Here is a 27166-nt window from a genome sequence, read left to right on the forward strand (position 1 = left end):
GGAGTACAGTGGCACACTCCTGGCCACTGCAGCCTCAATTTCCTGATTTCAGGCGATCCTTTCCATGCAGCCTTTCAAGTAGCCAGGACTACAGTTGCGCACTTCCACACTTTGCTAAGTTGTTTGATATATTATAGAGCCGAGGTCTTGCCAAGTTTCTCTAGCTGGTTTTGAGACCCCAGTTCTGGGAATCCACTCAGTCAGCCTCCCAAAGTGCTGAGAATGCAGGTTGACACCAAGCCTGGCCTAGAGTCTTTGATATTATGATAGGCAAGGAGATCATCTGAGTTCGAGGACTTCTCACATTTGTGTATTTCACTTTTCTCTTACACTGTCCCTCTTTTTTTTAAAGGCAGGATTTATTGAGGATAGAAAACCTCCCACAGCGGGAGAGGACCCAAAGGACTTACCAAACTCTATCCTTTTCTCCAGGAGCATTGAGGGGCTTATTTCTTTTTTCTTTTTTTCTTATTTATTTATTTATTCATATATTTATTCCTTTTTACTTTTTCTCTTCTTTCAGGGAGTTGTTTCTTTGGTACTTGGGTGTGGCAATGGCCAGTTTTTCCAATATGTCACTGGTGGATGTGGATTTCCCCAGCAGGGCAAAAAATGTGGACTTACCTTGAAACTACTTACAGGGTACATTGAAAAGTTTTGCTGCTTCCGCAGACTGGGATGGAGTCCTGCAGCCTAGTGATCAAGCCACCAGGCCTCATTCTTGTACTACATTTCCCAGCATGCTCCCCGATGCATGCCACATCCTGCTCCTCCCCCCAACTTCCGGTGCAGGGAGGCAACTCAACCTCAAAATGCTACAAGAAAAAATATGCTTTTCTTTTTTCTTTCCTCCTCCATTGGATCACATCTACTCTCATTCAAGATCAGAAGGGTGGTGGCCTGTACTCTTATCCAATCAGCGAATGCTATTTCGGAAATTGCCCAATCAGAAAGGAGATTAAAGGAAGGTGGTGGCTTCCCGGTTCTGCCCAGGTCTTTTGTTTTCTGGGGCTGCGGAAGTGGCAAATCATCAAGGAAAGAGCCGCATGTCTTTCCTTCTTCCCTTTTCGCCCTGTGAAATGGAGGTCCGGGGAGTCAGTAAGGAAGATGCTGGGACACCCAGAAGTCGGGAGATGGTGAGTATGGCTGTGGGTGCGAGAGCGAGAGGCAGGGTGGCACGGATGACCCGAGTGTGGCAGACCGGCCTCCCTTTTAGTTCTGATCCTGGACCTGTGCCCGCCGGCGACTCGGCCCCGGTCCCCTCTTCACAGGGTGGGCCTGCTTCGGTCCCCAGGGTCCTCTCCCCATGGCGATCTCGCCCTACTGGTGGCTTCTCCAGGCAAACCCGCGCTGTGTATGTGTGGAACCCAGGCATGTCGTGGGGGGTCTAACTGGCATGGGGGCACCTGGGGGAAGGGGCTGTGGTCCTGGCCCTGTCCCTCTCTCCTCCTAGATGGTAAACGGATGCTCCAGCACAGTGTTAAGGAGTTCCCATGGGCCAACAGCGGATCGTGAATCCCTAAGTCCCAGTCAGTGCTTGTGGTCTTGGGTCTCCGGAGGGCCTGGGGTGTAAAGGCTTGGAGAAGAGGTAGGGGGAAACCGGCCATGGGCAGGTGCCAGTGGGTGACAGCCCTACAGTCCCCTGATCTGGAATATCCAGGTGGAAATTTCTAGACCAAGTCATCAGGCTTGTTAGGGTGAGGGAAAATGGATGGAGTAAGGGGCGCAGCTCCGCCAGGGCTGGCACGCCGGAGGTGCGCACTTGAAACCCAGAGATCCGAGTAAATTGCAAAGAATTGCAGCACACAGAGGTGAGAGAAGAAAAGATTTATTTAAGAAAAGTTCACCCCCCACAGACAGGGAGTGGGTCTACACTCTAGGTGAGTGTGGCCTTTAGCCCCCCCATAGTTCTGGCTTAAATCCTTTTCTTGGAGATGTTGCACGTGACTACCGTGACATCCTTGTTGACCACCTGTGGATGTCTTGAATATCCTGTGACACAGAGACCCATTAATGTCTGTCCATATTATCATAATCCATTATCATGGATTCTAATTCTCTTGCCCCTTCCCAAAGGACATTCCTTAGAGCTAGTGGAGGGTGCACCTCCCCTTATCTCCTAGGCATTCGCAGTGAGTAGCTTCAGGGGATCTTTGGTTTCCCTGTAGGTATTTATTGGAGGATCAAATCCCCACCTGCTCTCCTTCTGAGTGGTTATAACTTTTGTAATTACAGGTTTCATGGCTTTTACAGGCCTTGCCCAATGCATAATGTCTTAGGTCTTGTAAATTTCCTTTACTGTAGACAAACTTGGTTGCCACTATGAGATCCTTCAGGTACATCGAAGTCTTTTCCTGAAAAGACAAAGTCGGTAAAGTTAATTATACCTAAAGTGTGCCTTTCTCCAAAAGCATAGCTTCTACTTTCTCAACATTGTATCAGGGTTTCAGAACAAGATAAAAAATGACTTCCCACTCTCGAGCTGTCCTTTCAAGGATCATTGGCAGTTTGTCACCAGGTCCAAACCTGGTTCTACCTGGTGGGACAGCCAAAGTCAAGACAAGGTGTTGGAACAGGGGCTGTGACTTTATTTAGAGGATCATTAAAACCGAGAAGATGAGGGTCTAAGACTCCTCTTGGGATTTGTGTACTTCTTTGGGTTTTTGTCCAGGTCAGTGGTGGGGGAGAGAGAGGGGGGAGGATTGCTTGAGCCCCGAAATTTCAGGCTAACCTGGACAACATAGCACATCCATGTAGCTATAAATGCTGATACAATTTAGCAAAGAGTGGTCACACATGCCTGTAGTTTCAGATTCTTGGAGCCTGAGAAAGAAGAATCTTTTGAACTCAGGAGGTCAAGATGGTGATAAGCTCTGTGCAGATACTTCAGGCCTGCCTAGGTTACAGAGTGATACTCAGACTCATAAAATACATGTATTTACCGGGCTTGGTGACTCAGCCTGTAATACCACACTTTGGGAGACTAAGGTGAGTGGATTGCCTGAGCCCGCAGGTTTGAGACCTGCTTGGGCAACTTGGCGAGACCTCATCTCAACAATAAATCAAAAAATTAGCTGGGCATGGTAGTGCACGCCTATAGTTCAAGCTGCTTGGAAGCCTGAGTGAAAGGATCGCTGGAGCCCAACAGGTCGAGGCTGCGGTGGTTTGGAGGGTGTCACTGCGCTCTAGTCTTGGCGACAGAGTGAGATTCCAACTCAAAAAAAAAAAAAACCATATAATTTAATTAAAAAAAAAAGGCATATCTTCAACATGTAGATGTGAATTGTCCTGATAATCTCATTTGAAAAGAAATGCCAGAGGCAGTTGTGTTAAAAATGGCTAGTGCCGATGCACACAGGTGCAATGCAGCATTCATGCTGAGATATTATATGCCAAAAAAATAGTAAATTTTAATATCAATCTAATAATAAACGACTTAGGCAGAAATCCTCGTACAGGAATCACCCATGGTGTGCAATCTCAAAAAGTGTATTTATATTGTTTGTTTTTAGCGTCGTAAAGAGCAGCTCTCTTGGAGTAATTCTTTATTCAGACATTTTTGTGTTCTTGGCAGTAACCACCATCCTGTGTAAATGTGCATGATATTAAGCATGTTCTTCATGGAGCTGATGGAGCATAATGTGAAATCTTAAACATACACATTCCCATTCCCATTCTTTGTATCTGAGGATCTACCCGATTTCCAATGGGAAGCTTGGATATCCATACCTTCCCATGTTTCCCAACCACAAGGGAACATTTTTTTTTTGAGTCAGAGTCTCACTCTGTTGCCCAGACTGGAGGGCAGTGGCTGCTCCCAGCCACTGCAGCCTCGACCTGCTGGGCTCCGGCGATCCTTCTGCCTCAGCCTTCCAAGTAGTCGGAATTACAGGGATGCACTCCCACGCCCGGCTGTTTTTTTGATTTATTGTAGAGTTGAGTTCTTGCTGCCCAGGTGGGTCTTGAACATGTGAGCTCAGGCAATCCACTCACCTCAGCCTCCCAAAGGCGCGGGATTACAGGCTGAGCCACCGAGCCCGGCAAGGGAACATTTTTATTACTGCACGTCATACATTCACAGTGAAAAACAATTCATGGCAACTAGGCAGCATCGATGCTGAGAAAATGGGCCCTCTGGTATGTAGGGAGACGTGTCCTTCAGAGCCCTTGAATACCAGAAGAACAAAAATAGTTGAAAAATACTCATGAGGCAAGACCATCACAAGTAGCAGTGAGGTTTTCAAGTTTTCTTTTTTTTTTTTCTGAGTTTGAGTCGCAGTCTTTCACCCAGACTGGAGTGCAATGGCCACTCCCGGCCACAGCAGCCTTGACCTACTGGGCTCCAGTGGTTCTTCCACCTCAGCCTTCCAAGTAGCTGGAACTACAGGCATGCGCTACCACGCCCAGATAATTTTTGATTTATTGTAGAGATGAGGTCTCGTCAAGTTGCCCAGGCATGTTGGAACCCATGGACTCAGGCAATCCACTCAACTCGGCCTCCCAAAGTGCTAGGATTACAGGCTAAGCCACCGATCGCAGCCGGTTTTCAAGTTTTAAAAATGACAGTCCTTCTGACCTGGGACACATTTACCTGAGAACTAGGTTTTTTCTTTCCTTTTCCTACAACTTCTCTGGGATTTCTTTTTTTTTTTTAAATTTGAGTCTGAGTCTCACTTCTTTGCCCAGGTTGGAGTGCAGTGGCATGCTCATGGCCACCCCAGCAATGACCTGCTGGGCTGAGGTGATCTTTCTATCTTAGACTTCCAAGTAGCTGTAACTACAGGCTGAACTATGCTTGGTCAATTTTTAATGTATTCTAGAGACGAGGTCTTGCCAAAGTTGCCCAGGCTGGTCTTGAACCCATAGGCTCAGGCAGACCGCTTACCCTGGTCTCCCAAAGTGCTCAGATTACAGCCTCAGCCACCCAGTCTGGTCATCTGGAATTTCTTTACAGGTGAAATGATCTAGACAAGTCACACAATACATGCTGAAATTATGCCTTTATTTATTTATTTATTTATTTATTTATTTTTGAGTTGGAGTCTCACTCCGTCACCCAGACTGGAGTGCAGTGGCCGCTCCCGGGCACCGCAACCTCGACCTGCTGGGCTCCGGCAATCCTTCCACCTCAGCCTTCCAAGTAGCCGCAATTACAGGCATGTGCTACCATGCCCAGCTGATTTTTTGATTTATTGTAGAGATGAGGTCTCGCTGCCTAGGCAGGTCTCGAATCCATGGGCTCAGGCAATCCACTCACCTCAGCTTCCCAAAGGCACGGGATTACAGGCTGAGCCACTGAGCCCGGCTGCCTTTATTTATTTTAAAATTAAATTGAATGTATTTATTTTTTGTTAGTCTCATTCTGCCACTGAGGCAGAAGTGAAGTGGCACCATTATTACTCACTACAGCCTTGAACTCCTGGGCTTAGGCAATCCTTCCATCTCAGTCTCCAAAATACCTGGAACTACAGGCCTTTGCTAATACTCCTGGCTAATTTTTCTATAATTATTTTTATAGTGACATGAATATGCTATGTTGTAGAGGTTGGTCTCAAACTCCTGACCTCAAGCAATCCTCTCCCCTCAGCCTCCCTAAGTGATAGGATTCCTGACATAAGCTATGATGTGTACCCAGAAGATGCCTTTCTCATAAGCACAATCCTTTCCTTGCTACCACCACACCCACAGGCAGGAAGATCCAGAGAGGGTGATAACATCTACCTTTCTCTGTTTTTTGTCACATGAGACAGATTCAAAAACAGTGAGCTCCTGCAAGGATTGCAAAGTGTGAGTTAAATCTTTCCTTTCCACAAGTGCCCTCCCTTGCCAGAAACACTGGCAATTTCTTCTACAGCAATAAATATATGGCCCCACTGGCTTACCTGCCTGACCTAACCCAAGCAGATCAGGGCAGGTGACCTCCCTTCTGAATTCAACTTTCACGAACATATCTAGCAGCCCTCAACTTGACAGTGTTGCCATGTTAGGATCACATGGGGGATAGCTGGGCACAATGGCTCACACCTGTAATTCCAGTAGTTTGGGAGATGAGATGAAAGGATAACCTGAGCCCCGGGGTTCCAGACTAGCCAGGCCAGCTTGGCATGACCTCATCTCAGCAATAAATCAAGCAATTAGTTGGGTATAGTGGCACATGCCTGAAGTTTGACATGCAAGTATTGCCTATGGCCAATAGGTCATGGCTGCAGTAGCTGTGAGTGTCCCACTGCATTCCATCCTGGGCAAAACAGACAAAGAAAACCTATATGCTTATTTTTAACAATGACAACCCAGCAGAAATGATAATGAAAGAGTTACAATTCTGTCTGTGAATGCTCTCTTAAGCAGTAACATCAGAACTCACAACAACAAAAAAGTCAGGTACCATGGACACCTCCCTTCTTTGTATGGACCACATGGTGCTGATTCAAGCATTTACCCTTTTACAACAATTGGAAGTTTCTGGGGTGTAGGGATATTAAGCACTTGATCTGTTTTTTCTAGTGGCTTTGTAATACAGTGGTAAACCTGTTATCTGCCAGTGTGTTTTTCGAGACCTACTCCTCATTATTTACCCAAGTAACAGGAAACTGGACTCAACCCATATGGCTAAATTTATTCTTGTCTATGGAGAGTTATATTCTTATTACTAAACTCAGCATTAAAAAATAATTTATTGAAAGTGTTATCAGCTAGTCTCGGGAGGTCGTGGTAAGTGGAACATCTGAGCCCATATGTTCAATACCAGTCCAGGCACCTTGGTGAGATCTCCTCTCTACAATAAATAAAAAAAAACTAGCTGGGTTTGGTAGCATGTGCCTGTAGTTCTAGCTACTTGGAAGACTGAGGTGGAAGGATCAGCAGAACCCAGAGGTTGATTCTGGGTTGGCCGTGTGTGTGCCACTGCACTCCTGCCTGGGTGACAGAATGAGATTGACTCAAAAAACAAATGTAATGGTGCTTCCATGCACCTGTGAAGTTCAACAATTAATCTATCACACTTTCTGGTGGAAATGTATTGATATCCACAGCTACAAAGAGAGAAATTGTTCCTCAACATTGTGATGTGACCTTGAGGTGGAGAAAGGTGGGACGGGGAACAGTACCCCAGACCCTCCCTCCGTTGGCCCCACCAGTCAGTCGGATCCTCCCCACCACTCTTTTGGGTCCTGAACACATGGAAACAGGGGCTGTTGACAGAGGCCTCAGCTGGTGAGGTCGCGGATGGGACAAGTCCCCCGCGACCTCGCTTAACCTCACCTACACCGAGGGCAACAGGCCCAGCTGCCGGCGGGGACGTATTCACTGTCAACTGAGGGGGAGGTCGTTCACGCCACAGCTGGGTCATCCGAGTCCATCCACTTCCCCTCTTGGGACACCCCTGGCATACTCACCTTCTCCCAGTCTCCTGATGTCCCGGCAGCCTCACCAAGTACTTCCACGTCCTGCAGATCACAGGGCAACAGAGGTTGAAGCGAAGACACATGTAGGTACCAGAGTACCGGACACTGCCGAGAGGACGACCCAACTCTGTGTGCAGACGCAGGAGTCAAAGGGCCGACCAGATCCCAAAAGCTACGCTGTCACTTCCAACTCCCATCTGATTGGCAAGTTCAGACCTCAGCATCCATTGATTGGAAAAACCTTCAGGCCCCGCCCTTCTGGTCTTGATTGACAGTGGCTGCAAAATGAGAAGGACTTCATAGGCAAAAATGCCTTTAGATTTCTCCTTGTCCTGGAGTCTGGGCAGAAGGGTGGGGGGGAGGCTTGTGGTCTCATTTGAGGCATGATGGGAGTTTTTGTCGCTCCTGGTTGATGGGTCGCTGGACTGTAGGTCAATACCGCCTGTCCTGGGACACGCTGAGATTGTAGTCCTTTAGCTCCACAACCCACCAAGTAGGAGCCTTGCAGATGCCAGAGTTCCCAGGAAGTCCTGTAAGGGGCCCCCTCACACGTCCCTACCACATTCTGGAGCTGGGAAAAATCTAAACATTTTTTTTGCCTCATTCAGCCCGCGTCTGATCGCATGTCCTGTCACTCAAGACCAGATCGCCTGGAGCTTTATCCAATCAACTGATGCTGGGGTTTGAAATAGCCAAACAGACAGCAACTGGAAGTGAGGGGGCAGCTTCTGGGCTTTTACCGGACCTTAGTTTCTTCCATCAACCTCACTTATCTTCATTTTAGGTGGTGTTGCCTTGTGACATGCAGGTCCTGGGAGATTCGTAGGATGGACGCTGAGACCCTCGGAAGGCGGGAGGTGGTGAGGGTGCGGAAGAGGGGGAGTTGGGATGGACCCGGCTCCTTAGGGACTAGCCTCTCCGTCAGCTCTGAGTCTGGATCCGTCCCTGCCAGTGGCTCGGCCCGGTACCCTTGGTATAAGTGGCCCTGGGCCAAGACCCTATGGTCTTGACCATGCAGCGATATCACCTGCTGAGCACTCTCCATGCACCTCAACACCTCCAAGTGTGCGGAACCGAGAGGATCATGGAGAGGATCCGACCTGCGTGGGGGGCTGGTGGGGAGAGGGGAGGCTATAATCCTGCCCCACTCCCTCTCTCCCCGGAGTTAAACGGCGGCTCCATCACAACGTGAAGGAGGCTTCTTGGCCAACAGCGGTTCTTGAGTTCAGAAACACCAGCCAGGACTCGTGGTGTGGGCATCCCAGAGGGCCTGGGAGGAAAGACTTTGAGAAGGGGCAAGGGGAAGCTGGGCACGGACAGGTGCTGTTGAGTGACAGTCCTGCAGTGGCCTTACCTGAGTTATCTAGGTGGAAATTTCCAGAGTCTCTCATTAGTGTCATTGGCCATTTGTGTCACCAGGTCCAAATCCGGTTCTGTACATACAAGGAGTTGGAGCAGGGGTTGTGACTTTATTTAGTAGGGACATTAAGACCAAGGAAGTGAGGGGACAGCATCCTAGAGTACCCTCCTGGGTCGTGTGTGGTTTTTCAAAATTTTTATCAAGGCTGTGGGACAGAGAGCGGCTAAGATCAAGAGGTGGCTTAGACTTGAAGATATCTGGGCTATGAGAAGAGTTCTGAAAAATGGTGAATTATATTTGTCCTTGGTTTACAGTCTCCTTGATCCTTTATTAAACAGAACAGAGTTAGTGTACATACTTCCACTTTCCCAGAGTTAGTCTGGACAGTTGCATACCGGTGCCAACCTTGTCAGAATTGGAAAATTTTTTTACCTACATGCAAACACACAAAAAGGCCAGAGAACACCCACCACCATCTAAAATGGAGTTATGTTGAACTTTTGAGAATTGACTATCCCATTTTGCATTGATTATGTCTAAGTTTTATATTATTAAATTAGTAACTCTCAAAAACTTTATTTTTGCCTGAGCCCGCGAGTTTGAGACCTGCCTGGGCAGGCGAGACCTCATCTCTACAATAAATCAAAAAATTAACTGGGCATGGTAGCGTGTGCCTGTAATTTCAGCTACTCAGAAGGCTGAGGTGGAAGGATCACTGGAGCACAGCAGGTCGAGGCTGCGGTGGCCAGGAGTGGCCACTGCACTCCAGTCTGGGTGACACAGTGAGACTCCAACTAAAAAAAAAAAAAAAATTATTTTAGTTCAGATACTGGCTTCTGTGCATTTTTAGACACATCACTCTTCTTAAGGGGCAAAAGCTAAATTGATGTCTGTCCTCTGGATTATCTTGCATTTGTAAAGAAGGAAAAGTATCCTAAAGGACAAAGTAGACACACCTCAGGGAAATGGTGGAAGAATCAAATCACAGAGAACTTCAGGCAAACAGAAGAGCAAGTGAGGGGCTCCCAAGAGGGTGGTAAGACTCTGACAAAAAATAAATACATTGCATTTAATTTTGAAATAAGTAAAGGCATATTTTTAAAATCTAGGTGTGACTTGATTAGTTAATCTCACCTGAGAAGAAATCCCAGAGAAGTAGGAGGAAAAAGAAAAATGGTCTCTTCTCGGGTAAATGTGTCCCAGATCAGAAGGAATGTCATGTGTGTAAAACTTGCAAACCATGCTGCTGCCCTTGTGATGGTCCTGCCTAATGAGTTTGTTTCAACTATTTTTGTTCTTCCTGTGATTTTCTATGGGTCTGTCAATCACTGCTCCCTACATAGCCTCTTCTGTTCTCTTCAATCATAGTGCTTAATTGTCATAAACTGTTCTCACCACGAATGTATGGCCTGCATTATTGAAAATGTTCCCTTGTTACAGGGGGTCATTGGAAAACATGGTAATCAAGAATCCCACTGGAGATTGGGTAGATCCTAAGATCCTAATGAAGGATAGAAACATGTATATGTATGTGTATATATATATATATTTAGTTGTAGTCTTCCTCTTTTGTCCAGAATAAAATGCACTGGCACACTCATGGCCACCAGAGCCCAGTTAATTTTTTTACTTTATTGTAGAGACGAGCTTTTGCCAACTTGCACAGGCTGGTCTCACACCCAAGGGTTCAGGAAATTCTCTTGCCATGGCCTCTCAAAGTGCTGGGATTATAGGCACAAGCCTCTGCTCTTAGCCAGAACATGTACTGTTAAGGTTCTCTCTAGCTGCTCCATCAGCTCCATGCAGAACACGGTTAATAAAATGTACATTTAAGGAGGATGGCAGTTACTGCCCAAAATAACTCCAGAAAGCCTAAATAAAGAATAATTAGAAGAGAATTGCTCTCTAGGATGCCAAAAACTAAAAAATATGAATACACTTTCAGAGATTACATGCCATGGGAGATTTCTGCCTAACACGTGTTTTCTTGTTATTAAGTTGATATTATAAATTACTATATTGTATGGGTGTAGTGACTCAGCCTGTAATCCCAGCACTTTTGGAGGCTGAGGCAACAGAATTGCCTGAGCCTGTGTTTTGTGAACAGTTTGGGCATTTGGTGAGATCTCGTGTCTACAGGAAATTACAAAAACTAGCCAGGCACGGTTGCATGCACCTGTAGTTCTAGATACTTGGAAGGCTGAGGCAGAAGGATTGCCTAAGTCCAGCAGATTGAGGCTGCATTGACCATGAGCATATCACTGCACTCCAGTCTGGGCGAGGAGACTGAGACTCCAACTCAAAAAGTAATAATAACTTACTGTAACTTTTGGCTAAAAGATCTCAGCATGGATGTTGTGTTTCACCTGTGTGCCTTGACATATGATACCAATTTGTCCCAACTACTTGGAAAGCTATGGAGGATGAATTCTTTTAGCCCAGGGGATTGAGGCTGCAATAAAATGTAATTATGCCATGGCACCCTAACCTGGGTAAGAATGAGACACACCAACTGAAAAAACAAAAGCACAGAACCTCAGGCTAAATCCATGTATTCTGAAACAGAATTTGTATTTTAACAAGATATTGAATTCATTGTTGTACAAATTAAAAGTTGACAATGACCTTCTGACTCAGTAGGAGTTTTCCATCTCAGCAGTATATGTATCGTAGTCTGTGTGATGTAAGCATAATTAAAAATCTACGTGCCTGTGCTGATGTCCAAATGTATGTTGATTCACTCAAATAAAGAGTCTACACTGGCTGAATGGATTTTATTTCATGCTTTTTTTCCCACATTTAATGCATTAGAGAATATTTCTGTGTTATGAATTTTCTTATTGCATAATAATAGTTGTCTTGTCAGCTGGACCCTGTTCTCTTCACTCTTGCTTGACCTAGAGGCCATGGTGACTTGTTAAATATGTGTTTTTGTTGTTTACAGGAGTTGTCATTCAAGGATGTGGCCATAGAATTCTCTCCAGAGGAGTGGGCATGCCTAGACTCCCCCCAGCGAATATTGTACAGGACTGTGATGTTAGAGAACCATAGAAACCTGGTTTTTCTAGGTGAGAAAACTTTCAAAACACAATCCCTATTTTTTTTTTTTTGAGTTGGAGTCTCACTCTGTCACCCAGACTGGAGTGCGGTGGCTGCTCCCAGCCACTGCAGCCTCGCCTGCTGGGCTCCAGTGATCCTTCCGCCTCAGCCTTTCAAGTAGCTGTAACTACAGATGTGCGCTTCCACACGCAGCTAATTTTTGATTTATTGTAGAGATGAAGTCTTGCCAACTTGCCCAGGTGGGTCTCGAACCCATGGTCTCAGGCAATCCACTCACCCTCAGCCTCCCAAAGGCATGGGATTACAGGCTGAGCCACTGAGCCTGGCCACAATTCCTATTTCATACTAAGGATTTTATGTCCTTCCTTTGTAGAATGTTTTCTTAGAATTTCTGCTTTGTATGAATAAGTTTTAGGTTCCTACTATAAAAAAAAGTTGGTAATATGTTAACAAATAAAATTAAAAATTAATGATGTTTCATTTTGACATGAAGCCTTCTCTATTTTAAATTGACCAGTGTCCTTCTAGCTATATTGTTGGTAAGTCCAGAAATTTAGTGGCATAGATATCATTGCCCACATCTCATTCCAATTGTTGCCATAAGTTATGACTCACTAGTACTGAACTAAGAACTCACCAATTTAAGGCCAGGCATGGTGGCTCAGCCATGTAATGCCAGCACTTTAGGGGGCTGAGTTGAGAGTACTGCCAGAGACCAGGGGTTCAAGAATACCTGGCATCTTGGCAAGACCCCGTCTCTACACAAAATCAAAAAATTATCTGTGAGTGGTCAACACACATGTAGTTCTGGTTACTTGGTAGGCTGAGGGAGAAGAATTGCTTGAGCCCATTAGGTGAGCACTGGGGTGGCCATGAGCTGTCCACTGCACTCCAGCCTGAGTGACAGAGTAAGACTCCAACTTAGAATAAAAAGAAACCCATAAATTGAAAATTCTATCTAAATGTTCTAAAGGTTTTATTGGGAAACCATATTTTGGGGTTAATTATCTAGAATCTTCTCTACTGATCACAATACTAGGTTTATAATTGAAGAACCCCAGCAAGAATCATTCTACTGTTTCTAATTAAATAGGACTTGATGTTTCTAAGCCAGACCTCATCACGTGTCTGGAGCAACAGAAAGAGCCCTGGGATGTGAAGAGACACAGCATGCTAGCCAAACTTCCAGGTAGGTGGGAATGAATGAAGCAGATGACACAGGTCTGGGAATCAGAGCTAGAAATGTGGTTTGGGAAGGTGATTTGCTTGAATGGAAATGGTTTCTGAGAAGCCTGGAATTCTTTCTCTTGCTGTCACAAAGGGACATCTGTTATTCCATGTTCTGAAATTCTCCAAAAACTCTGCTTCTTCAATGATCTTTCAAGTTTACAGAGGAAATCAAAGTACACTTAATCGTTTGTTAGGAACTGCATGATATGACTACCTTTCTGATGCTTTGGAGATATGCAGGAATTTTTTTATTTATTTGGAAATCCATGTCAATCTATTTTTTATGTTTTCTTTTTGTGTCATGGTTGGAAGTATGTGAGCAGTGATGTTGTTATTTGTTTGAGAAATTTTAAGAACACTCTGAGCCGGGCTCGGTGGCTTAGCCTGTAGTTCTGCACCTTTGGGAGGCTGAGGTGAGTGGATTGCCTGAGCCCGTGGGTTTAAGACCCACCTGGGCAGCAAGACCTCATCTGTACAATAAATCAAAAAATCAGCTGGGCGTGGTAGCGCATGCCTGTAATTCCAGGTACTCGGAAGGCTGAGGCAGAAGGATCACTGGAGCCCAGCAGGTCGAGGCTGTGGTGGCAGGGAGCAGCCACTGCACTCCAGTCTGGGTGACAGAGTGAGACTCCAACACAAAAAAAAAAAAAAAAAAGAACACTTTGGACACGTTACATGTTTTCTAATTTATGATTCTCTCTACTAGGGAGATTTCCAATGATTTTATTTAAGTTCATATTCAATAGTCGTACCTAAATACAAATTATCTCTCTTAATAGAAGAAATCCTGTTATTTTACTTTTATAGTATAATCTGAGACTGGTAGTTTTTCTTTATATTCAAATATTTAAGTATAATATATCGTATAGAGGACTGGTAAACATATATTAAACTCCTATATGTTACCTTGTATCTTAATAACTCTTATTTTATAATTGTCTTTAGTATGAAGCTCAGGACTAGAGCTTTCATATATGCATATATTCAAACACATATGTATGCATGTTTATGTGTGATTAGCATCTGATTTTTTATACATATTTTTATTTAAACATACATATCTTTATACATAAATAAAAATGTATAACCATATGTTGTAAATAATGTAATCATTTGATAACCTAATGCAGTGTGAAATGATGATTGCAATTATATTGATGAACATATCAACCATCTTACCTAGTTGCCATTTTTATGTTTTGTAAGGAGAACACATAATGTCTTCTATTTTAGCAAATTTCCTAAGCATACGAGATGTTATTATTAACGATAAGTCACTATGGTACACATTAGTTCCCTAAAACTCACTTATAATTCAAATTTTGTAACCATTGAAAAACATCTCCAGCTGGGCTCGGGGGCTCAGCCTGTAATCCCATGCCTTGGGAGGCTGAGGCTGAGGTAAGTGGATTGCCTGAGCCCGTGGACTCAAGACCCACTCGGGCAACTTGGTGAGACCTCATCTCAACAATAAATCAAAAAAATTAGCAGGGCGTGGTAGCGCGTGCCTGTAGTTCCAGCTACTTGGAAGGCTGAAGCAGAAGGATCGCTGGATCCCAGCAGGTCAAGGCTGCGGTGGCTGGGAGCAGCCACTGCACTCCCGTCTGGGTGACAGAGTGAGACTCCAACTCAAAGAAAGAAAGGAAAAACATCTGCATTTTCTGACCTGCAGGCGCTGGTGACCACATTGTACTTTCTTCCTCTATGACTGCACATACTTCCACAGGAGTCAGATTATACAGGATTTTATTTTCCCAAATTGGAGTTGCACTCTGTCACCCAGGCTGGAGGACATGGCATGCTAATGACCACCATAACCTCCTTGCTGGACTCAGGAGATCCTTCCATATCAGCCTTTCAAGTAACTGGAACTACAAGCAGGTACTGACACACCAGCTTATTTTTGTATTTGTCATAGACTTGAGGTCCCATCCAGGGGCCCAGACTGATTGGGAAACCCTGAGCTCAGGCAATCCTCTCACCTCAGTCTCCCAATGTGACGGGTTTACAGACTTGAGCCATTGTACCCGTTGTCACGCAGTAGTTGTGTGTGTGTGAGCCTGACTCACTTCAGTTAGCATAATGTCTTACAATGTCATCCATGAAGTTGAAATTGCAGCATTCTGTAAAAATTTTTTGGCTGAATTATATGCCATTGTGTATATAGACGTGTGTGTGTGCGCGTGCACGTATTATTTTTTTAATCAACACAGATTCTATAAATATTTAGGTTGTTTTCAAGCTTGGCCATCTTGCCAAATCCTACAATGCCCATAGGGGTTGGAGACATCTTTCTGACACTGATTTTATTTCCTTTGGTTATATATCCAGAAAAGGGATTTTTGTGTTATCTGGCAGTTTTTATGTATGTATGTATGTATGTATCTCTCTATCTATCTATTTTTTTTTATTTATTGAGTTGGAGTCTTACTCTGTCATCTAGACTGGAGTGCAGTGGCCGCTCCTGGTCACTGCAGCCTCGACCTGTTGGGCTCCGGCGATACTTCCGCCTCAGACTTCTTTTTTTTTTTTTTGAGTTGGAGTCTCACTCTGTCGTCCAGACTGGAGTGCAGTGGCCGCTCCCGGCCACCGCAGCCTCGGCCTGCTGGGCTCCAGAGATCCTTCCGCCTCAGCCTTCCGAGTAGCCGGAATTATAGGCATGCGCCACCACACCCAGCTGATTTTTTGATTTATTGTAGAGATGAGGTCTCACTGCCCAGGCGGGTCTCGAACCCGCGGGCTCAGGCAATTCACTCACCTCAGCCTCCCAAAGGCGCGGGATTACAGACTGAGCCACCGAGGCCGGCCCGCCTCAGACTTCTGAGTAGCTGGAACTACAGGCGTGCACTACATGCCCGGCTAATTTTTTTTTTTTATTATAGAGATGAGGTCCTGCCAAGTTGCCCAAGTGGGTCTCAAACCCGCGGGCTCAGGCAATCCATTCACCTCAGCCTCCCAAAGGTGTGGGATTACAGGCTGAGCCACCGAGCCCAGCCCAAATCCTTTTTATGGTTACATTTAATCAGCATGTTCTCTGTCACCCAGGCAGTAGTGTGGTGGCTCAAGTAAGGGTTTCTTCATTTTATATGAAAATTTCTCAAACTTTTTTGTAATTTGTAGTTCCACAAATTATTGAGTCATTTATCTTGATTCTTTCTTTGCTTTGGCATACTTTGTTTGAATTGGGTTATTTGAAATTCAAAGATATACACATTATAATTTTTATAATGTTGCTTTGTCTAGATTAATATAACACCAATCGCTAAGTTAGAGATTCTTAGAGACTCTCATACCTGTTCTTAGGATGTGTCTTCTCTGTACATTGGGACAGAAACCAATATTTGCATAAACACTCAAAGGTCAGAAGTATGGACTCATACTCCACTCTTCTGTTTATCCCTGAGAAAGAAATCAAGAGTTAGAACATCACATCTGTTTGCATCATGGTGTAATGCAAAGGAAGAGAAATGATGGTGGCAGAATTACTAAACTTTCTCTTCCATGTAACTCAATTTATCATGTGCATTCTGCAAAGTCTTAGCTGTTTTTTGAGTTCTCACACAGGCAATGGGGTATTTTCTTAAGTAAATATATTTATGATGGAGTGAAAAACTGTGATTTGTACTTGCCATCATACTTATGTCTTTACAATGGTAAAATATTATATTTTACTTTTAAAGGATATTCACCTGAGTCTAGCATGTGGAATACATTTTCACTTTCATGATTTTCAGCTGTGACTTCTCATTACACTGAAGACCTTTCGCTAGAGAAGAGCATAGAAGACTCCCTTGCAAAGGTGCCAATGGGAAAATATGATAAATATGTCCTTAAGCACTTATACTTACAAAAATCCTGGGAAAGTGTGCATGAGGCTGAAGGGCAGATAGAATGCTCAGTTGTAAATAACCATTACAAATATAACAAGAGTGGGAAAGTCTTTCATCAACACTCCAAATTTGTTATCCACCAGAGTATCCATATTTCGGAAATGGTTTTCAAACATGAATATGGCAAAACATTTAACTGGTCTTCAAAATGTAGTCAATATCAAAAAAGTAGTGGAGCAAATATACACAATGTATGTGGAAAAGTGTTTAAGAAATCATCCTATTTAAATAGACATGAAAGAATCCACAGGGGAGAAAGATTATTCAAAAGTGAAAAACGTGACAAAACCCTTAGGTATTACTCATGTCATTCACAACATCAGAAAATTCATCATGGAGAGAAATTCTATAAATGTGAAGAATGTGATAAAGCCTTTAGTTGGTATTCACATCTTAGTCACCATCAGAGAATGCATACTGCACACAAACCCTACAGATATCAAATATGTGACAAATCCTTTCATAAGTACTCAAATGATTCTCAACATCAAAGATACCATACTGTAGAGCAACCCTGCAAATGTGAAGAATGTGACAAAGACTTTCATTGTCAAGGAGAATTTGCTGGACATAAGATCATTCATACTGGAGAGAAACCCTATAAATGTGCAGAATGTGGCAAAGCTTTTCACTCTCATTCACATCTTACTCAACATACACTGATCCATACTGGAGAGAAACCCTACAAATGTGAAAAATGTGGCAAAGCCTTTCACTCTCAAGGAGAATTTGCTGAACATAAGATTATCAATACTGGGAAGAAACCCTACATATGTGCAGAATGTGACAAAGCCTTTAATTCTCACTCACAACTTACTCGACATACAGTGATTCATGCTGGAGAGAAACCCTACAAATGTGAAGAATGTGGCAAAGCCTTTCACTCTCGAGGAGGATTTGCTGGACATAAAACAATCCATACTGGAGAGAAACCCTACAAATGTGAAGAATGTGGCAAAGCCTTTCGCACTCGTTCAAACCTTACTCAACATACGGTGATCCATACTGGAAAGAAACCCTACAAATGTGAAGAATGTGGCAAAACCTTTCATGCTCGTTCAAACCTTTCTCGACATACAGTGATCCATAATAGACAGAAACCCTATAAATGTGAAGAATGTGGCAAAACCTTTCACACTCATTCAAACCTTACTCACCATACAGTGATCCATACGGGAGAGAAATATTACAAATGTCAAGAATGTGGCAAAACCTTTCACACTCGTTCAAAGCTTTCTCGACATACAGTGATCCATAATGGACAGAAACCCTACAAATGTGAAGAATGTGGCAAAGCCTTTCGCACTTGTTCAAACCTTACTCAACATACAGTAATCCATACTGGAGAGAAACCCTACAAATGTGAAGAATGTGGCAAAACCTTTCATACTCGTTCAAAGCTTTCTCGACATATGGTGATTCATAATGGACAGAAACCTTATAAATGTGAAGATTGTGGTAAAGCCTTTCACACTCAAGGAGGATTTGCTGTACATAAGACCATCCATACTGGACAGAAACCCTACAAATGTGCAGAATGTGGCAAGGCCTTTCGCTCTCATGTAGGATTTGCTAGACATAAGACCATGCATATTGGGGAGAAATCCTATAAATGTGAAGAATGTGGAAAAATATTTTGCTCTCATTCAAAGCTTGCTGGGCATATCAAGATCCATAGTCGAGAGAAACCCTACAAATGTGAAGAATGTGGCAAAGTCTTTCACTCTCGCTATGGATTTGCTGGACATAAGACCATCCATACTGGGGGAAAACCCTACAAATGTGAAGATGTGGCAAGGCTTTTTGCTCTCATGTAGAATTTGCTAGACATAAGACCATCCATACTGGGGAAAAACCCAACCAGTGTGAAGAATGTGGCAAGGCCTTTTGCTCTCATGGAGGATTTGCTTGACATAAGACAATGCATACTGGCAGAAATCCTACAAATGTGAAAAATGTGGCAAAGCCTTTCACTCCCGCAATGGATTTGCTGAACACAAGAGCATACAACTGTAGAGAAACCCTATAAATGTAAAATATGTGGAAAACCTTTCACTCTTATTCACTACTTGCTTGACATGCCAAGATCCATACTATCAAGAAAGCCTACAAATGTGAAAAGTGTGGCAAAGTTTTTCACACTCAAAGGATTTGATGGACACAAGACCATCCAGAGTGGTGAAATCCTATAAACATGACAAATGTGGCAAAGGCCTTTTGGTCTCAAATGATTTGCTATACATATGAGGTGCCATACTGGAGATAAACTCTACAAACATGAAGAATGTGGCAAAGTCTTTTGCTCTCATAAAGTATTTTCTGAACATAAGTCTATTGATACTGGAGAAAAACCCTACAAATGAAAAATGTGACATAGCCATTCACTCTCACAATGAATTTGCTGGACACATGATCATCCATACTGGAGAGAAACTCTACAAATGTGAAAAACATGGTAAGCCCTTTGGTCTCATGTTGCTGGACATATGAGAATCCATACTGCAATGAAACAATATAAATGAGAGGAATGTGATAAAGCCTTTAACTTTCATTCAATATTTGGTTGACATATGAGCATCTATATTTAGTGATTCCCTATAGATGGGCAGAATGGGGTAAACCTTTTCACTATTATTCCAAGTTTTCTCAACATCAGACAATTTATACTCTAAATTTTCTGTATTTCTAAGGACCAGAAAATCACATATCTAGTTATAAGCAATAGAGACATGGTGAGAAATTTACAGATGTAAAGAGTACCATTATTTTTACTCAAACCACAGATCTTTTGAATGTACAAATGTAAAACATGTCTACAGACATTAACCAGCAAAAACTTTATTTGACATTAGACTGTCAATAAGCATTGGAAGGAATCTACAAATTTAAAGAATGCTGACTGGCCTTTGTTCAAAATATATGCTATTGGAAACACTGGGGTATTTGGACAGAAAACTTTACAGATGCAATTTATATGAAACCTTATTTACTGAAAAGTCACACTGAAATAAATACCAAATATTGAGTGACATTGGAAGATGTTTTTTTTGTTTTTTGTTTTTTAGAAAAGCATAATTATATTCTCTGTATAATTTTGATTTTGCATTGACAAAATTTGAGGATGTTTTGAAAAGCAAACAATATTGATGTAACACAACTCACATGATGCTATGCCTTCTTTCATAGTGTTTATGTAAAGGCATGGAGTCACGTGGTGGTACATTAGAGCTATAAATTGCTCTTGTATAGTAGGTCACCTGCACTCATCTCATGTTTTTCATGGAGTATGAAGAACACTGATATGTAATCTCCTTTAAAAGATTAAAGTGAAGAGGGTATTTTGGCTCACATTGAGGATTATTGTAAGTTCGGCATGAGGTGAGTGCTCAGGATAACATTTTTCCTTGGAAATAAATGACAGAATCATTGAGAGTTTTAGAAATAATTTGTCTTACTACTTACAGGCTAATGAGAAAATGAGGCCAGAACATTAATATCTTGATGTATCTTCACAGTATCAATATTAAAAAGCCATAAGTGTAATTTGATATACTATAAAGAAATGTTTTCATAGACATCAAAACAAAGATAATTACTCTTTTAAAATGCATATATTGTAAGTTTATGTTCAGTAAATAATCAGATTCAGATTTTAAAACTGAAGAAAACTGCACATAAAGTATTAACATTTGTTGTCCACACAATAAATTATGTTGCCATAAGTGTTAATCTATTCTATCTTACCCAAGATTGTAGGTATATGATGACCGTATACTATTGAGTAACTTAGGGAAGGATATTTCTAGTGATTTTTTTTTATATGTCATATTTTCTTTTTTTTTTAGTTATGTGTCATTTTGATTATTGTAATAAAGATTATACAGGAGTATAATAATAAGACCTAACTTTCTGAATCCTGACTATTGTAAATACTTATATATTAGGTTGGATTTTAACTCTAACACCCGGTCTGGAATACAGTGAAAAATCCATGGTCACTGCAGCCTCAACGTGATGGTATCAGGCCATCTTTCTCTTTTAGCCTCCCGAGTAGCCGTTGCCACAAATGTTTGCCATCATGCCCAAACAACTATTGGATTCATTGTTAAGACAAGGTCTCACCAAGTTGCTCAGGCTGGCCTCGAAGTCCTAGACTAACGCAGTCTGCTATACTTTGCTTCCCAAAGTGCTGGAATAATAGGTATGAGCCACATGCCCAGTCTCTTCTCTTTCCTTTCCAGTCATCTGGCATTGTGTTGGAAGCACTTGTCCCTTCAAGTCATCTGCTTCTAACTTCTGTGGTGTGGGTTCTTGGCTCTGGAATATCTTCAACATTTATATCTTGATACCCATCCCTTTCCACTGTTTTGCCATAAATACAATGATTCTTTGTAATTTCCTTGATTCACTCTGGAGAGACCAAGTGCTCATATGGAAACAGTAACATCACCTGGTATGTGAAACAGAATCTCACAACACTTGCATTAATCACCTGATAGCAGGAAGTGGTCACAAAATTATTGACTGATACACTCTGTGTCATAGCTAATTTTATGTAGTTATGAGTTAATACTTCATCTTTACATTTACTTACACATTTTCCAACTGCCGGTGGTGCCATGTATACCCTGTAAGAGCACAAATTATAAGTTTACCTTTGTATGATAGATATATATATGTTTTATGGTAGTAAATGTCAAAATAGACAAGAATATACTTCTTTCTGTTGTGCTTATGACATATTGATGTGCTCATGACATATTGGTAAAGTATATTTCTAAACCATGGTTTTTCTGTGAGTTTCTTTTAAATGACCACAAATTGTAAAAAAAAAAAAAAAAAAAAAATTCTAGTGTATTTGTTGATAAAACCTGGATCTATAGAGGTCAAACCTATGTTCTTTTTTTTGAGTTGGAGTCTCACTCTGTCACCCAAACTGGAGTGTAGTGGCCGCTCCTGCCACTGCAGCTTCGACCTGCTGGGTTCTGGCGAACCTTCCGCCTAAGACTTCCAAGTAGCTGGAACTACAGGCACGCACTACCATGCCTGGCTGATTTTTTATTTATTGTAGAGATGAGGTCTCACCAGGTTGCCCAGGCGAGTCTCGAAACCACAGGCTCAGGCAATCCACTCGCCTCAGCCTCCCAAAGCATGGGATTACAGGCTGAGCCACCAAGCCGGCTAAACCCATGTTCTTTATGGACTACAAGTAAAGGGAGAAAAATAAATGTGGAAATAACAAGAAAGTATAAGCTTCACTAGCAATATTTGGAAAACAACCAAACCAAAGAAATTATGAATATTAGAAATCAATAACATAAAATGTATGCGATACACATAAAATAAGATTGAGCTGATAGCAGTACTACTGGGTGGAAATATTGAACACAATTTATATACTCAAAGTGTCAAGGTCCAAGTGATTAAAATACAATTACAGTTCTACATAAATGGTGACTTGAATGTAAATTATGGATGTTTCTCAAACACTTATGTAGTGGTTTTAGTAAAATATGTTTAAAAATAAAAAGTCAGCCGGGCTCAGTGGCTCAGTCTGTAATCCCGTACCATTGGGAGGCTGAGATGGGTGGATTGCCTGAGACCACAGGTTTGAGACCCTCCTGGGCAACTTGGCAAAACCTCATCTCTACAATAAATCAAAAAATCAGTCGGGCGTGGTAGTGCATGCCTGTAACTCCAGCTACTCAGAAGGCTGATGTGGAAGGATCACCGGAGCCCAGCAGGTCAAGGCTGCGGTGGCTGGGAGTGGCCACTGCACTCCAGTCTGGGTGAGAGAGTGAGACTCCAACTCAAAAAAAATTAAAAAATAAAATAAAAATAATAAAAGGTCATATCCAAAGATTTGGTGATTTATGAGTTTGTAAAATAAGTAAAAACCAGACATAAATTCCTAAATTTAAAAATGAAGTGTGTCCAAAATATAAAAATAAAACAGTAGTATAAGCAATATTAGTCAAACTGTATAATACCACAAAGGAGGAAAACACCTAAAAGCAGTGAGGGGCAAGGCATGATGACTCAGGACTGTATTCACAATAGTTTGGGTGGCTGAGGTGGGAGGATGTCTTGAACCAGGAGATTGATAGCAGTCTGGGCAATTCATATCGACAAAAAATCTGTTGGGTGTTGTGATGCATGTCCTCACCAATTACTTGGGAGTCTTAGGAGGAGAATTGCCTGAACCCATAGATTGAACCATAATCATCCCACTGAACTCCAGTCTGGGTGGCAGAGAGATGCCACACAAACAATAATTATGTATATAAATTATAAATAGAAGTATGTAAATGAATATAAATTAAAATTACAAAATAAAACTACACTAAAAGCACTATGGATATTTCCAAAACTTGTATTTTCTTGAAAACAGAGAAACTAGTATTAACAATGCTGGTATAAAGTATTATTAAAGGTAGAATTGGATATATTTAAAGAATAGGAAAAAAGAGAAATATTTTCCAGAGAAAATACCTGAGAGATTTGATTATCAAGAGCAGCTTCTAAGAAGTGTAATTTGAGAGGAAAAAGTCTTACTTCTATATGAAGATATAAGGGAAGTGAAACAGTAAGGGACATAATGAGGGAGAATCAACTTATGGTGGACACTGAGTTACAGACATCATGTCTATGGCAACGTTGAATTTTAAAATATTTAGAAAGAATGAAAGTGTAGTTCCACCCATTTTATTTAAATACTCTAGAATTCTGTGCTTCCTAAATGACTAACGGAAGAATCATTTAGCTTTTAGGACATTATTCATCACTGACAATATGTTATGTGTCTTCCATTGCATATAATCTTGGTTACCCTTTATCAAGACTCATTTGTAATTAAGGACTTACTGTGCAAAGACATTGACCCCAAGACTCTGAACATTCTGAAGGGCTGGGTCATCTCTCCCTAACATGGGTGAGAAGAAAGACCTTCAAGAAGAAAACACACTGGAAACAAAGTCTAGTAAGTATTACTACTTCCATAAGTTTTTTTTAAAAGCACATGCAGTATATTTACTTCATTTGTAGAAAATGGTTTGAGAGGCCAGGCTCAGTGTCTCAGCCTGTATCCCAGCACATTGGGAGGCCAAGGCAAGTGGATTGCCTGAGCTCATGGGTTCAAGAACAGTCCGGGCAATTTGGCAAGACCTCCAACTCAAAAATTTTAAAAAATATATTATCATGTTCATAAACTTGTAGACCTATTATGATACTTCTGAACAAAATATTTTATAAAATTAAATTAATAAGAGATTAGTGTAAAATATTTCCCCGGTATATGCAAAATAGAACAAATACAAAATAAATGCACTATATGTTTTGGCTGGAAGATTCAACAGTATAATTAAGCCAACAATTCTCTAGTCAGTTGATAAATTGAATATCACACTAATATAGATACCATCTGTTTGTGTCCTGAAGATATACATTTTCTTGCATGGAAGAATAATTGAATGAAATATCCATAAAATGTCTGAAAAGAAAAAAGAATGACATCATATAACATAAAGCCCTGGAAACTAAACTAGTGTGATGTTTGCTTTAAGAACACAGAGAAACCAAGACAATACAAGTTTAAAAGTAAAACAGGACATATATGGAAAAAAACCACTGTCAAGGAAGCTAAGATGGGCCTTGTTGTGTCTCACTGGTGACTGAAGAGCACATGTTTGCAGAGGAGGCTTTGTCTTCCAGGGTGTGGGTTCCTGCCAGCCATCCATCTCACACATTTCAAGGAGAGATTACTGAGCTCTTTGGAGGGTTCAGAGTCTTGCAGTTAATGTCATGGACTGTGAGGCCTTTACCACACATCAATTCTCATAAAAGAGTAACCAATGAAATAAGCAACTGGAAGCCCATCACATTTTAAGTTAGTGATGAATAATGTTCTAAAAACTAGATGTTTCAGTCATTAATAAAATTATTTAGAAAGCACAGAAATTGCTATTCTATTTACATAAAATGTGTGAAATACACTTTTATTACATCTCAACATTTTAAAAACTGATGTTGCCAAGGACTACTTGGTTTCTATATTTCAATGTCTACCATAATTTGGCTTAGCAAGTCCCTTTCATTTTATCTTAAAACAAAAGAACGATGGTTTCTTCTCTTTTTTTTTTGAGTTAGAGTCTCTGTCACCCAGGCTGAAGTGCAGTGGCACCCTCATATCCACCCCAGCAATGACATGCTAGGCTCTGGTGATTCCTTTGCCTCAGTCTTCTAAGGAGCTGGAACTATAGGCATGCACAACCACACGGCAAAATTTTGATTTATTGTACAAATGAAGTCTTGCCATGATGCCTGGGGTGGTCTTGAACCCACGGACTCTAGCAATGCACTCACCTCTGCCTCCCTAAGTGCTGGAATTACAGGTTAAGCCCTCAACTCCGGTGATATTTCTTTCTAAAAGTGTGTTCCTAAGAAGCTGCTATTGATAATAAATTCTCTCAGTTATTTTTTGGTTCCTTGGAAAATATTTCAAGCTGGGCGAGGTGGCTCAGCCTGTAATCCTGTGCTTTGGGAGGCTGAGGTGATTGGATTTCCTTAGCCCACAGGTTCAAGACCCACCTGGGCAACTTGGCAAGCCCTCATCTCTACAATAAATAAAAAAATTAGCCCGGTGTGGTAGGGCATGCTTGTAGTTCCAGCTACTTGGAAGACTGAGTTGGAAGGCTCACCAGAGCCCAGCAGGTCAAGGCTGCGGTGGCCAGGAGCAGGCACTACACTCCAGTCTGGGTGACTGAGTGAGACTCCAACTCAAAAAAAGAAAATATTTCAAATTACCTTTATTCATGAAAAATACTGAGTGTTTAAAAGCAAGTGTTGTGAGATTCTGCTTAACACACCATGTGTTACTGCTGTCTCTATATGAGCAGTTGGGCTCTCTAGAGCCAATCAGCAAAATTAGAGAAAGTGAGTGTGGTATATGGCAAAAAGGTGGAAAGGAAAGGGTCTCAAGATATAGATCTTGAACACATTCATCTAACAAGAACCACACCAGAGGAGCTAACAGCAGGTGACTTGATGGAGAGGAGTATTTCCAACCCAGTGTCAGGTGACTAGAAAGAAAACACAGAAGAGGCTGAGTATGGTGACAGATGCCTGTAATCCCAGTAGTTTTGGAGGCTGAGGTGAGAGTATTTTCTGAATGCAGGTGTTCAAGAACAGTCTGTACAATAAATCAAAACATGAGTTAGATATGGTGCCACATGCCTCTGTTTTTAGGGACTCAGGAGGCTAAAGGTGAAGGATTGAGCTCAGCAGGTCAAGACTGCAGTGGCCTTGAGCCTGCCACTGCACTCCAACCTGGGTGACAACCAGACTGACCAAAAGAAAAAGACACCAAATCAGCAGTGCCAGGAAACAATTCAGCATTACACAAACTGGCAGAAATGTTTTGATTACAGATTGCTTTTTCAAATCTTTTTATAGCAGGGATCTTTCTACTATAGGACAATAAAACTAAAGCCTATAGTAGAAGTAGAATGGGTGCCATATGGAAACATTTTTAGAAAAATGAAAATATAAAAACATCAGTCAGAAATTAAGATGTGCCTCTGTAAAAATGCACCCAGTATCCAACCTCTCCTGCCTCCCTTCCATCTCTTCCAACTCTATCACCCAACACACTAATACCAGGCTCTCCTGTTCCACCTCTACCTCAGCGTCCCATGATAAAGACAGCATGGAAGAAGAACTTTATGATGACCTACTTTCATTTAATGAACAGTAAAGGTACATTATTGTCATGATTTTCTATATATTTTTTCTCTCTCTTTTGAATTTAGTGGATCCTGTGCAGGTTTTTTGCATGAATATATTGTGATGGTGAGATCTAAGCTTCTGTTAAACTGATCACTGAAACAGGAAAGATGGTGCCCAATAAGCAGTTTTTCAATGCTTGGCTCCCTCCCTCCCTCTTCACTAGTCCTCAGTGTTTGCCATTCTCATCTTGTTTTCTGTGTGTACCCAGGATTTAGCCCTCAGTTATATATGAGAACACGCAGTATTTGGTTTTATCTTTCTGAGTAATTTGTTTACATTATTGTAAAAATGGAATTTATAATACACATAACATACAAAATATGTTAGTGGGCTGTTTAAGTAGAATCCACATGTAGAATCAATGCCATTTCATCTCTCTGGGTATCTTCAGTCTCTTTCGTAGAGAAATACTTATAGGTAATTATGAAACATTTATTGCA

At 41.8% G+C, this 27166-nt stretch overlaps 1 protein-coding gene across 1 annotated transcript in view; it reads right to left on the minus strand.

Annotated features, from left to right (window-relative positions):
- Positions 1-1915: 1915 nt before the first annotated feature.
- The window catches only part of LOC110596063 (zinc finger protein 680-like), a 72709-nt gene continuing 47458 nt past the window's right edge, over positions 1916-27166 (minus strand). Inside the window, exons 5-10 of the mRNA XM_021714947.1 lie at positions 16347-16452; positions 9525-9557; positions 7843-7933; positions 7395-7445; positions 2300-2354; positions 1916-1992 (exon numbers count right to left, since the gene is read on the minus strand). Coding sequence (XP_021570622.1) covers positions 1916-1992; positions 2300-2354; positions 7395-7445; positions 7843-7933; positions 9525-9557; positions 16347-16452 — 413 coding nt within the window. The remainder of the gene's footprint in view (positions 1993-2299; positions 2355-7394; positions 7446-7842; positions 7934-9524; positions 9558-16346; positions 16453-27166) is intronic.

This window comes from Carlito syrichta, unplaced genomic scaffold, assembly GCF_000164805.1.
Source record: "Carlito syrichta isolate Samal-C Ts95f unplaced genomic scaffold, Tarsius_syrichta-2.0.1 Scaffold305936, whole genome shotgun sequence".
Classification (NCBI taxonomy): Eukaryota; Metazoa; Chordata; class Mammalia; order Primates; family Tarsiidae; genus Carlito; species Carlito syrichta.